Genomic DNA, 14,163 nt, shown 5'->3' with positions numbered 1-14,163 from the left:
ACAACAGTGACTCAGAGCCATGTTGTTATAGCGGTGTGGACGGAGGCGGAGCTAATCCCTTTCCGTCTATTCTCTGCCTCCTGGCTTTGTGGAGTCCATTAAAAGGCGATAGTCCCAGCAGGTGGTTGATTGAGTTAGCTCATTAACCCAATTTGACCTGGGAACGATTCTACAAATGTCTTCTAAATCATGACAGTTTTCTGAAAAACCTCATGTTTCTGTGTCAGTGGTGGTCAACCTTTTTCACGTCAAGGACCCCCGGAATTATCTGTATTATCTGTACATGGACCCCCGTGTGAAAATATGTAGTCCCAGTCTCCCCCAGAAGCAAAGATTTGAGTTAAAAACGTTCGCTCTGAAAGAATATACATTCAAAGATTTGCGCCGCATTTTCTCGACTTTTCAAAAATAGCAGACCTACAAGCTCGTAGCGCGCCACTCGGTGGCGCGCTACGAGCTTGTAGATCTGCTATTTTTCAATAGCTAAAGCATAACATAACACTTAAAACACCAAAAGGTGTTCCCGTTCAGAATGGATTAAGAAAGCGCTGAGCAGGTACAACAGTACCCAGCAAACACAGCTCTAATTAACAAGACTGGGCTACGCTAATGACCCCCTGATCAACGCTGCTTGTGTGTACAGTACTCGTGTGTGTGTGTGTGTGTGTGTGCGTGTGTATTAGCATGTCAGAGCAGAGTTGTTTGTCACCACCACTACTGTAAAGTGATCATGGTGTTTGTTTATCTGGCGCTAAGCCCAGCCCCTTCCCCCCCTCCTCCTCCTCCTCCTCCTCCTCCGGTGTGTAACGAGGGCTGATTACACGCAGGTTGTCATTAACAGGCAAGCGCTCATCAGTGATGAACAACTCACAGCTGAGTAGAGAGAGCGAGAGAGAGAGAGAGGCTCGCAACTGACTTTTGTATTTATTCACAATCACAGCAGGCAGGACATACGACGTTTCGACCGGTATTGGTCTTTTTCAACGTGGTCTTTTTCAAATTACTTGAAAAAGGCCAATACCGCGGTCGAAACGTTGTTATGTCCTACCTGCTGTGATTGCGAATAAAATACGTGGAGCATTACAAAAGTGTGGCGAGCCTTTGCCTTTTCTTCATGATATCTGTTAGTTTGGCTCAGCACCAAGATGGGAGGATTGTGCACTGTTCTATTATATTCTGGAGTATTATGGAAGAGACATTTTCTGATCACTTGGGCCATACCCGTGAGTTAAGATAATTATGCTAGCCACCCCCCCCCTCCCCTTCCCCTCCACTGCTTGCAGTCGCACCTTCTATAGCGACCTTGGAAAAGGTCACTCGATTCCTTCCTTTCTGCCAGGATTAGAGAAACATCCTGGTCACGAACAAAGCCGAGTGACATCTTCGCCACAACCACACCACCAGACACATGTAGGTAGGCGAAGACACAAGACGGCAAGAAAGCGTGCGTGTGTGTATGCGTGCACGCACACACGCACGCACACTAATAAGCGCTGAGAAGAGCCTTGGCATGTCTCAGGGGGATCGTAGGTATAAGCTGCGAGCAGTTGGGAGTAAGCACTTATCACCTTGATTTACACCCACAGATCGCATATGGGCAAAACCAACCAACGCACGTGCGCAGCCGCGTGCGCTCACACACACACACACGTGCGCGTGTGCGTTGGGAGTGGGTTTGGTACAGCGTGTGGCAGATTTATAGCCCATAGCAAAGGAGCAACACAGAGTTGAACATAATGTAACCTCTGCTATGAAGAGTTCAACCAATGAAATCACACACCGTCACAAATCACTGTAGCATGCTGGGAATGGACACAAACATCGCTCACGCACACACACACACACACACACACACACATTACACCCATGGCTTGTATAGATCTGCCATTTTCACTACTATACATTTATGTTTTAAATTCATGTTTTTTTTTCCCCAATTCATATTTTCTTTTTCTAAAACGTTTCAAAAATGATCGTTTTGGAAATCTCGAAAAAAAAAAAAAGTGGATATAAAAATGGATTCTCGTCTCGTCGACCCAAAAAATGGGTGACCCAAACTCATCGTTTTGGGAGCGACTGCGCTCCAGCGCGGTGGCACAGAGACGGCCATTGTGGCACAACGGAGGAGAGGGTTCATGTGAGGACAGGGTGGGGGGGACGGGGGACGGGGGTGGGGACATCACGCCACAAGCGAGCCGTTCCACACCTCGCTTCATTCATTACAATTACACACAAGAATGTTAAGGCCAGGCGAGATGCTGCTGCGCCGCCACTCCTACACTCTTTAACAGCTTGATTGTGTTTCAGTCGGGTGACGGCCTCGCATAGCCACGCATACTAATCTGAAAAACATTTTCAATGTAGCAACAGGACGACGGCCTTGTTGCTCTATGGCGTTCTGTCCCCCATTTACCGTCATGAAAACACAACAGAGACTGTGATAGAGACCGGGAGACATTAAAGAGAAGATTGAGCGCACCTGCTGTGTATTGCGATTGACACAACGATGATTAAAGGAGAATTCCATACTAAAAGGCTTGTTATTTTGGGCAAAAGCGCATTATTGGCTATTTCCCCTACCATAAGCCCTCAATGAATTGAATTGAATTGAATTGAATTGAATTGAATTGAATTGAATTGAATGGGGCATTGGGGTGTTGTGCTAATTCGCTCAAAAATCTAAATTTCGATGGAAATAAGCGAATTAGCACAAAAACCCAACTCCCATTGAGGGCTTATGGTAGGGGAAATAGCCAATAATGCACTTTTGCACAAAATAACACAGTCTGGACCTCTTTGGTTGGGGACGTAACAACTACAAATAAAGGTAAGAAAGCCGTCTAGCATGGAATTCTCCTTTAACACATTTTGTGCCCAAAACGTCTGTGGACGTCATGGGTATTACCGCACGTGCATAGCCCAAGACGTCTGTGGATTATTTTTTTTATTAAAAAAAAAATCAGAAAAATCAAAACACTTTTTTTTTTTTTTTTTTTAACACGTGGTTCCAAAGTTTGTTTTTTTCGCCATTGAGAATGCATTTGGCGTTTAAATTAAATAACTCAGAAACTATAAAACATTTCAAAGTAAAAAGTTCCAGCATGTGTCTCCACAGTCAGCTGAATTATAAAAAATGTGAATGGATTTTCTAGGTGAAAGTGATTTTGGGCAGTTAAGCGTGGGCTCTCAATGTGTTAATAGTTCCCCATGTTGCGCACCGCCTTACCCCTTTATGCCTAAACCTTTTTTGCCATTTTTTTTACTATTTCGAAAAGCATTTTAAAATAGTAATAGATAGCCGATCTACAAGCTCACAACATGTCGTCTTAGATTGGCTCGTATAGAACCATTTTTAAATGTTTTTCAAAAATAGTATAATATGGCCAATATGTTTAGGAATACGGTGGTATGGCGGCATGTACAAGATACTTTGTCATATTCAACGGTGTATATACTCTATGCCGAATTGTCAACCATTTTTAAATGTTTTTAAAAAATAGTATAATATGGCCAATATGTTTAGGAATACGGTGGTATGGCGGCATGTACAAGATACTTTGTCATATGTGAAAATAGCAGACACTTTTTTTTGGAACATCTTCAACAAAATAGCTGGTCTACAAGATGGAGCTACAACAGTTTGTAGATCGGGTCGTTTCCTGCATGTGATACCAGCGCGTATAAATCAGGCGGTAACTGTTTTCCCACACCTGCTCAAATCCGTTCCTCTGGAATTCTTCAAATCCAAAGATGTCCAGGATGCCGATCTCAAAGGCAGGGTCACTGTGAAGGGAAGCAAAAGGTTTACGGGGTTAAGAAAGATGACAGAGACATAGAGAGAGACTAGCCTGGAACTCACCTATGCTTTTTATGCATAGGCAGCTCCCGGCAGGATCCGCCGGGAGAAACTATGCGCAGCTGCGCGACATGAGACTAATTACTTAGAGCGACAGAGAAGAGAGGAGTGTGTGTGTGGTGTATATGTGTGCGTTTGTGTCAATTTAACAAAGGTGCAGACGATCAGAAATCAGCAGAGAGTGAGTGATGTTTGCGCTACTCTATGCCGAATTGAAGTGGACTCGGACCCAGACTTTTTTTTCTCCCTGGAAATAAAAACGTCTGGGGGTTTCCGAGGCTAGAGAGAGACAGACAGCAGTGTTGTTTTTGGCGGCACGTTTTGATTTTAGTTTTAGTCCTCTAGAAACGTCTTAATTTAGTTTTAGTCACATTTTAGTCACCGGAATGTCATAGGATTTGAGTCGCCTAAATCTACAGGCGATTTAGTCGACTAAAATGTGTTTTGGCGGGCCTTGATGGCTGATTTTACACTTGCTGAAAATAGCCGATCTACAAGCTCACAACGCGTCGCACTGCGACGCGTTGTGAGCTTGTAGATCGGCTATTTTCAGCATGCAAGCAAGTGTAAAGTAAACTGACTTTACTGGATCTCTTGTCCACTTAGTCCCTTCCTAACATTGTAGTCTATTTTTTATTTGTTTGACGAAATTGTCAATACATTCAGCCTCCGTTTTAGTCATCATAGCTTAGTTTTAATTTACTTTCCATTTTGTTTCGTCAGTGAAAAAAAGGTAGTCGACGAACATTTTTCATCTTAGTTTTAGTCGACGAAAACAACACAGACAGACAGACAGACAGACAGACAGACAGACAGACAGACAGACAGGCAGGCAGACAGGCAGACAGACAGGCAGACAGACAGGCAGACAGACAGGCAGACACACATACAGTATAGCTAAACAAACTATTGTTGTTGTGACTAAACGGAAACTTTTAACGTGGAAGTTAATTGAAATCATTTACATATTGACTGCAGTAAGCATCCCATTATGACACTAAATTAATTTAAGTCCTTGTTTTTCCGGAGGTGTGCAACAAACAGGCAGCACAACCTGGACTGGACTGGACATCTCTGAGGCCCTCTACAGGAATAGGGTAGGTACGGAGCACAGGTGAGGAAGACTATGGACTCAAACAGGATAATCTGGAGGTGGGTATAGGAGGAGGAAGTAGTCTCGCGTAGCCAGACAACTATTCCACAATCTCCGAATGCTATATAGAGTCTGGAACTATAGCCCCCATGAGCTGAGTAACAGAATGCTATATAGAATCTGGAACTATAGCCCCCGTGAGCTGAGTAACAGAATGCTATATAGAGTCTGGAACTATAGCCCCCATGAGCTGAGTAACGGAATGCTATATAGAGTCTGGAACGATAGCCCCCATGAGCTGAGTAACGGAATGCTATATAGAGTCTGGAACGATAGCCCCCATGAGCTGAGTAACGGAAGCTGCCAGTTCCGTTCACGGAAATATATTTTAACCCATTTTGACCTGGGAACGATTCTATAAATTTCTTCTAAATCCTGACATTTTTCAAAAATAGCAGACCTACAAGCTCGTAGCGTGCCACTCGGTGGCGCGCTATGAGCTTGTAGATCTGCTATTTTTCAATAGCTAAAGCATAATATAATGCTTACACCAAAAGGGGTTCAAATATCTTTAGAGCTTATTTTTTTATTTCCTTTTCTGCTAAGCAACAAGCTATATGCTTAGATGTTTTCTATTTATATATTTGGATAAATGTGCGCGGCTGTAAAGACGAAACGGAAGTGGCGAGGAGGCTCCACTTCCGCTTTATCGCTTATACTCATGATAGCTCTTCCGTTGGCCCCAGACTGTATGATGAAGCGTTTGGGAAATCGCGGAGGGCAACAGTCTGGTGACGCGAGACTAAGGAGGAAGAGGACGACGAGGAGGAAGCTGGACACTATCCTGGAGGAGAACCCCTTATTTTATATTTATTATTCATTTGTGGTTACCTTTCCTGTGTTTCTTTCTCACAGCTGTTGCCGCTACACCCACATTCCCGAGTTTATGCTACCTTGTCTCACTTGAACGGGGTGTGAGCGGTAAAAAGGGCGTGCATCCACAGTCCCACAACACAGAGGCATTTATTGCATTCTGTGGTTGCATGCAGCACACACACACACACACACACACACACACACACACACACACACCACACACACCACACACACACACACACACACACACACACACACACACACACACACACACACACACACACACACACACACACACACACACACACAGGGGGGAAAAAAAACACAAACACATTCCTGATAGTTAGAGCTTATCTGCATGCGATAAGACTCATTGACATCAACAAGAAGAACCAAGGATCCACTGGCCTCCACCTGTGAGTTTGTGTGCGCACGTGCATGCGTGCGTGTGTGTGTGTGCGTGCGTGTTTCCTCCATCTCAAACGAAAGTACAATCCTTATTATTGACCTTGTGGTGTACACATGCGTGCGCATAATGTGCTCACGTGTGTACGACCTCCACATAACAGGAAGGCAACGTCAATACTTTTCCAGCCCGACAATGACAACAACTGTCAGTGCCATGATGGCGCAATGTAAGGTATTCCAAACCCCCAACTCTAAACTATGTGTTATCTCTCTAGGTCATACATGGGCAACTGGCCGGCCCGGGGGCCACATGCGGCCCCCACCATCACTTAATGCGGCCCTCAGGTTAATATCAGAATAGTGATATAGTATTGATTTCAGCTGTTACAATTCCAAACATGCAAACATGACCCGCTTTTGTATGTCCAATGTGTTTGGATTTAGTTCATAACGTTAACATAACTATAACTAAATTAATTTGAAATTAAATAAAAAGGTTATTTTTCAGGATTTCGATAAAAATAAAATTGTCACATTTTTTCAGGATTTCAATTCAAATATAGCAAAAATAGCCGATCTACAAGCTCAAAACGCGTCGCGATGCGACGCGTTTTGAGCTTGTAGATCGGCTATTTTTGCTACGACAGTAATATGCAACGTGGCCCTCTGGTGTGAGTGTGGAAATATATAGTGGCCCTCTGGTGTGAGTGTGGAAATATATAGTGGCCCTCTGGTGTGAGTGTGGAAATATATAGTGGCCCTCTGGTGTGAGTGTGGAAATATATAGTGGCCCTCTGGTGTGAGTGTGGAAATATATAGTGGCCCTCTGGTGTGAGTGTGGAAATATATAGTGGCCCTCTGGTGTGAGTGTGGAAATATATAGTGGCCCCTCTCCATCGTCAAAGTTGCCCACCCCTGCTCTAGGTCGTCCTCAAGACGAGCCCTCCATCGTCGCTTTCCAAGTCATTCCCAGGCCAGCTCGTCGGTGCTTCTTTGCGCTCGCTGCGTCGTTCTCGAGCACATCCACATTATGTTAATGTTGTGTAGAGCTGAAAGTGATGACATAATATATAGAACTACACTGATTCTACTTCTGATAACTACTTCTGTTATCGGCACTCCAGACTTCAAAGGAAACTTCAAAGAGCTGAAAACAGCTACAGGCACAAAAACATATTCACATGCATGTACATGCACACTTGCACACACACACACACGATGCATGCACGCACTCACTCACACACACGCATACACACACCCACCCCACGGTGTCGTCCTGCCCCTGTAGGTACTCGTTGATGCTGTTGACCAGGTAGCTGAAGACGCGTCCATAGAGGGCTTTGGCTAGCTGGTCCCTGTACTGCTCCGACATCTCCACCGTGTGGCGCCGTGTGATCACGTCACCTGATTTACAGATGTATACGGGAGACAGACAGAGCCGGGGATGTTGGGTAATAATAATACCACGTAACTTTTGACCGTATACACACTATGCCGAAGAAATGGCTGCTAATACTTTTAATGTGTTTCCACACACAGATGACATGGCATACTACTAACTGCCTCATCTTTGGTCTACAAAGTCACTTAAAAGTCTGAGTCCCACATTTTTTTTATATACAATTATTTGTTAAGTATGGCTGAGGTTTTTTTGGTGTGGAGGGACAAGGGGCCAATATGAGGTTACCTTTGAAGTACTGAACATCAGAGGTTAGGGCGGAGCTGAGGTCATCGGAACACACCTGCAACATTCCAGCCACTGCAGAGAGAGAGAGAGAGAGAGAGAGAGAGAGAGAGAGAGAGAGAGAGAGAGAGAGAGAGAGATGGGTGGCACGTCAGAAAGCGAGACACAGACAGACAGACAGACAGACAGACAGACAGACAGACAGACAGACAGACAGACAGACAGACAGACAGACAGACAGACAGACAGACAGACAGACAGACAGACAGACAGACAGACAGACAGACAGACAGACGATTAGAGAGAGAGCCAGAAAGAGAAAGATAGATGGGGAGAGAGAGAGAGAGAGAGAGAGGAGAGAGAGAGAGAGAGAGAGAGAGAGAGAGGGGTGGGGGATTAGAGAGAGCCAGAGAGAGAGAGAGAGAGAGAGAGAGAGAGAGAGAGAGAGAGAGAGAGAGAGAGAGAGAGAGAGAGAGAGAGAGAGAGAGAGAGGGGTGGGGGATTAGAGAGAGAGCCAGAGAGAGAGAGAGAGATGGGTGGGTAGAGAGAGAGAGAGAGAGAGAGAGAGATGGGTGGGTAGAGAGAGAGAGAGAGAGAGAGAGAGAGAGAGAGAGATGGGTGGGTAGAGAGAGAGAGAGAGAGAGAGAGAGAGAGAGAGAGAGAGAGAGAGGGGTTGGGTGAAAAAAAAAGAAAGGAAAAAGACAGATTAATCTCGTGGCTACATTGCGAATGGCGTCATTGTACAAACTTGTGGAAAATCAGACTGACATAATCAGCGGGGATGACAACACGACCCCCCCCCCCCCCCCTTCCTCCTCCCCCTGCGTGATTCATTCACTCTGCCGGACCACAATGACACCATGCAGCGATAAGTCCATCCAGCAGCGCTGCCCGCTCGTCACCGTGTGGAATCAATCTCCTCGTCCCATCAAGGGGTGACAGGAACTTATTCCCAGTCCCTTTCTGTTGCTGCTGACGTCACTTATAGCCACGATGATGACGTCACATCTCCCCTGACAACAGCCAGCAGCCCCACTCTGGCACAACCCCCCCCTTCTTCCCCAACGCTGGTGGTGTCATTTGTTTACCGTCTCGCTGAGGTCAGAGGTCACAGGAACACATGTGCAAGTTACATAATGAGAAAGTGCGTGTGTCGGGCCGGGGGGGGGGGGGGGGGGGGGGGGAGCGAGAGAGAATTAACACAGTGGTCTCCATGCAGAAAAGTGTCGGTGTATATGTGTGGAAGAAGTGCAAGTGCGTTTGTGTCTGTGTTACGTATAATAGCGACATGGTTGAGAGTGCACCACGGTTACACGTTTTGACAGTAAAAGAAAGGCTTACCAAACAGGTGACTGACTACTGTTCCCCCCCCTACCCCCTTCCGCCACCACCAGAGGTCAACCAACATGTCCATATACGGACATGGCCTATTATAGCGCCACCAGGAGGCCACAACCTGACCTAGCTGCCCTGGTGGAGACCTGTGCCCCCGAGGGGCACTTTATCTATCTTTATCTTTATTATGACACTATGGCACATTATGAGTCCAACTAGTACTCTAGTACTAGTCTAGTGGTTCTCAAATGTTTTATTTGCAAAGACCCCCTTAACTCTCAGTAGCCTCGGAAACCCAGGCGTTTTTAATTTCCAGGGAGAGAAAAAAAAAGTCTGGGGCTGAGGAGTCCACTTCAATTCGGCATACAGTAATGCAAACGTCGCTCACTCTCTGCTGATTTCTGATCGTCTGCACCTTTGTTAAATTGACGCACACACGTACACACACACTCCTCTCTCTCTCTCTCTCTCTCTCTGTCGCTCTAATTAATTAGTCTCATGTCCTGCAGCTGTGTCTAGTTTCTCCCGGCCTATGCCATAGAAAGCATAGGTGAGTTCCAGTCTACACTCTCAGAGTTACAGACCTGTTGTGGTCATTCAGGGCTATATCTATTCATGCGTTTCTGGTCATATTCTTTGTCTACTCATTTTGTATGCAAAAATGGAACGTCGACAAACATGTCCACGACAAGCCAACATGGCGATGATGATGACCCCCAGGCCGCCACGCCCCGCCCCCCATCCACCACCCCACCCCACCCGCAGTGGGTGGGGTGGGGTGACACACAGGTCACTATGGTGACTATACGGGTGGGTGGGTGATGCTGACCTCGCTCCAGCAGTTGCAGGTCGGAGGGGAAGGCCGTGTTGGCGTCCGTCAGCGCCGCGAAGCGCAGGTCGCCCACGTGGAGCACGGTGGCCAGCAGCGTAAACACAGACTCCACCTCCTGGTGGTCGAGAGACACAGAGAGAGAGAGAGAGAGAGAGAGAGAGAGAGAGAGAGAGAGAGAGAGAGAGAGAGAGAGAGAGAGAGGTGTCAATGGCATCGATCAATGGCAAAATCCTGAGACGTGTGCGAGGACAAAAGCAGTTTATAGAAGGGGCTAGCGCCCCTTAAAAATCACACCCGAGTGAAGCGAGGGGCGCTCTAATCATCGTACATCATCATCATCAAGAATGGCGGTCCCTTATTGGCCAAGGGGTTCCTGCCGACGTACATACTGTATGCTGATTTGCTCAGACAAATTCTCCGTTCATTGGCAATTGTTAAGTGTTTGTTCAGACAACACAAACATTAAAGCTTAATGTTTGAGGTTATATATGAGGTTTTTCTGTGTATAGGAGATTTTTGAGAAAAACAAATAGACATTTAAAAAAACAAACAAACACTTCACAATTATTCGATTAATCGAAAAAAGTAATATAATCACTAAGAAGATAGTCGATAGCTGCCTGCAGCTCTAAATTGATTCATGCTCTCTCTTCCTTCCACTCAGCCCTTGTTTACCACACGTCTTCCCTTCCTCCCCTCCCCTCCCCTCCCCTCCCCTCCCCTCCCCTCCCCTCTCCTCTCCTCTCCCCTCCCCTCTCCTCTCCCCTCCTCTCCCCTCCCCTCTCCCTGTCCTTGAGTAGAGGACGCTTAATGGAATCCCCCATTACCCATTACCCAGACCCGCTGACTCTCTCTACGAGGGGGATGTTTGAGTTGGTGTGCAACGTGTGGAGAATTCACGCCCATGTGTGTGTACCACATGCATGTTTATGTGTGTGCGCGCGGTGTGAGGGCCAAATGGCCCCCACAAGTACAGTAGAAATAGACTATTTCACTCGTCCTCCTCACGAGAGCAATGGTTGTCGGCTTATAGGTGTTGTAAAACGCTGAAACTTCTAAAAATGGCATTAATGAAATCACCGTCCTAAAACGTTAGTGTCCTCTCAAGTATAGTAATACAAAAATGTGTGTGTGTGTGTGTGTGTGTGTGTGTGTGTGTGTGTGTGTGTGTGTGTGTGTGTGCGTGCGTGCGTGCGCTCCGAGGGCAGGATATTGGAGCTGATATCTGGGAGATAAACACATGCATTAGTCCCTGTCTGACACTCTATACAGAGAGAGAGAGAGAGAGAGAGAGAGAGAGAGAGAGAGAGAGAGAGAGAGAGAGAGAGCAACCCCTCCCTCCTCCCTCCCAGGACTGAGGAGGGGGAGGAGCAGAAAAGGAGCGAGGGGAGAGAGGGAGAGAGAGAAGGGAGCGATATAGGGAGCGTTAATGACAATTGACCTTTGGGTCTGGGCTGGGGCTCCTTCCCCCGATGAGAGCTTAGACAGAGATCAATGGGTGGTCTATGACTCCCACCTCCATGCACCCCTCCAGCCTCCTCCTCCTCCTCCTCCAGGCTCCTCCTCCTCCTCTCCTCCCTGTCCGCTAAAGACACTGGTTGCCCTCTCGCAATGTGTGTCTCTCTCTCGCTCTCTAAAATCAGCGTTTCCAAGACATATGGATCCATGACCCACCATGACCCATTTTGGCCTGCAACCCACTTTAATGCATGGGCATTCGCGAGTAAATGTCAATTATTTGTAACCTTTCCTACCAAACAATAAACAACATATGGTATATTTTTTGAATTTTATATCTCTAATAGAAATAGAATGAGGGGCACTCTTATCATCATATATCATCATCATACATCACATTACGTGCATGCCCAGCCAATCAAATCATCACATTCCGTGCTCATGCCCACAAACGCACAAAGCTGTGCATACTCAAAAAATCACACCCGTGTGAACTGAGTGGTGCAACTCCCCTCTCCCCCTGCCTCTCTTTGTTTGTATACGTGTTTGTGTCTGTGTATGTGTGTACCTGTACGTGGGGCCCAAAAGAATGAGCATGGTTACTATGGTCACTGACATTACGTCAGACCACAGCTGATCAGGCTATATAAGACCTTGCACCACTCAGTTCACACGGGTGTGATTTTTTGTATACGTTTGGGTCCTGATGAGACATTTCTGTTTTGGGGCCAGACACGTTATAATGAACTCCTTCTCCTCTAAAACAGACTATATATACCTGCGTCGTCCCTATCCTGTCAGGGTAGAGTAGTCCCACCTCCCTCCGACCCCCCCCCCCCCCCCCCCCCCTCCCCTCTCCCCTCCCCTCCTCCTGCGTGTGTATTGACTGTTGTTGGATTAAAAGGTGAGGTGGTGGTCACTCTTGCTTGCTGACAGATGCTGACTGGGGGGAGCCAAGAATAGAAACGCGATAACGCGCTCGGAACACACACTTCTCTCTCTCTTTCTCATCTCTCTCTCTCTCTCTTATGCACACATACAGTAGGAGGCAGAAGTGTGCATGCAGGACAGGCTGTACGGTACGGTACAACAGGGGTTCTCAACGTTTTTGGCCGGGGACCCCCGGAAATGCTTTGGCATGCTTATAATTTAGCTATAAATGCTTATAATTTAGCTATTGAAAAATAGCAGATCTACAAGCTCATAGCTTGTAGGTCTGCTATTTTAGAAAAATCGTGAAGATACAAATTTTAAAAAAATCATTTTTTTTTTTTTTTAATAATTTGGGGACCCCCTAAAATAATTTGGCGACCCCCCGAGGGGTCGCGACCCACGGGTTGAGAACCCCTGCGGTACAACACACTCTACTACGGCATGCAATGCATGCTCCATGCACATGACACCTCGTGCACTCGGTCACCTCCCCCCTCCCCCCACCATCAGGTGCAAATGGGCCCTGCCATCCCCAACATTTTCACATGCTGTCCACGCATGCAGGCTCCGTACGTGTCACTTGTGTACATTCAGAATAAACAATTGAAAGGTTCTGTAAAGTGATATTTCTTTTGGTTAAAGGTATATTCAGTGATTATCACTTATTTTTTCTTCCTACTATAGAGTGTGCTGACCATATAAGGAGTTCCTCCCTGTCCCCAGTGAGCCCCTGGGGTCAAAAAACCCTAGTTTCAGTTTTGGTAGCGGGTGGCAAAGCCTTCATCCAATCAGGATGAGAGGGGCCTTCCTTCAATCATGATCGAGTGGGGGCGGGCCTTGGTGCACATGCTGTTGGCCTGTTGCACTTCCCCCCACTGTAGAGCGTGAATGTGCACATTTTGTTACCGGGGCGGACTGGGTGGTTTTCCAAATCACCCAAATCACTGAATGCTCCTTTAAAACAGTTTATTGTATAAAAAAATGTAAAGAAAAATAAAGAAAGGTTAAAACTAGTTGGTAGCTTAAATTGGTATCCCGACCTTGAAGTGTTGTTTTTTTTTTCAGTTTACTAAAGAGCTACCCTGATTATTGAATAAACACGATAGAAATAGGGAATATAGAGCTATTAGACACTTGATGGTTGGTGTCACATTTAGGTATAAACCCAGTCACTCACAATGGGTCACAATACAGCAGCTTGTGGGCTTGGATAGACGAGACGTGCTATTTTCAAACAAAAATGGTAAAGTAAAAAAAAAATGGGGTGTTATTCACTGAATAATGTGTCATGTTATTGCTGTACCATTTTGTTGAAGCCCAGCGCTCTCATGGCGTGTTTGAGGGCAGTGAGACGTTCCCTGCTCTGGGTGGACGCTGTGGCGACTGGAGCGCTCTCTCCGGGACGAGCCCCACTCAGGTACCTGGGAGGGAGAGAGAGAGAGAATCGTCTATTTTCACATTTTGTTTTAACCCATTTTGGGCTTTTAAACATTATGTTGTAATTTAGCTATTGAAAAATAGCAGATCTACAAGCTCATAGCGCGCCACCGAGTGGCGCGCTACGAGCTTGTAGGTCTGCTATTTTTGAAAAATCGTGAAAATATTTATTTTAGAAAACTGGAGGATTTAGAAGATATTCTTTTAATTTTGAGGTCAGGCCTAAATGGATTAAAATAATGATTAAAAAA

The 14,163-nt window shown here is 46.1% G+C and overlaps 1 protein-coding gene across 1 annotated transcript in view; it reads right to left on the bottom strand.

The window, feature by feature from the left end:
• The window catches only part of myo16 (myosin XVI), a gene marked incomplete at its 3' end in the record, with an annotated part of 177,929 nt that overhangs the window by 46,783 nt on the left and 116,983 nt on the right, over positions 1-14,163 (bottom strand). The window contains exons 18-22 of the mRNA XM_079518690.1: positions 13,779-13,896; positions 10,082-10,199; positions 7,921-7,992; positions 7,496-7,637; positions 3,711-3,783 (exon numbers count right to left, since the gene is read on the bottom strand). Of these exons, the coding sequence (XP_079374816.1) occupies positions 3,711-3,783; positions 7,496-7,637; positions 7,921-7,992; positions 10,082-10,199; positions 13,779-13,896 (523 nt within the window). The remainder of the gene's footprint in view (positions 1-3,710; positions 3,784-7,495; positions 7,638-7,920; positions 7,993-10,081; positions 10,200-13,778; positions 13,897-14,163) is intronic.

Source organism: Electrona antarctica (assembly GCF_951216825.1).
Source record: "Electrona antarctica genome assembly, chromosome: 13".
Lineage (NCBI taxonomy): Eukaryota > Metazoa > Chordata > Actinopteri > Myctophiformes > Myctophidae > Electrona > Electrona antarctica.
This window is presented reverse-complemented; position numbering and strand designations above follow the sequence as displayed.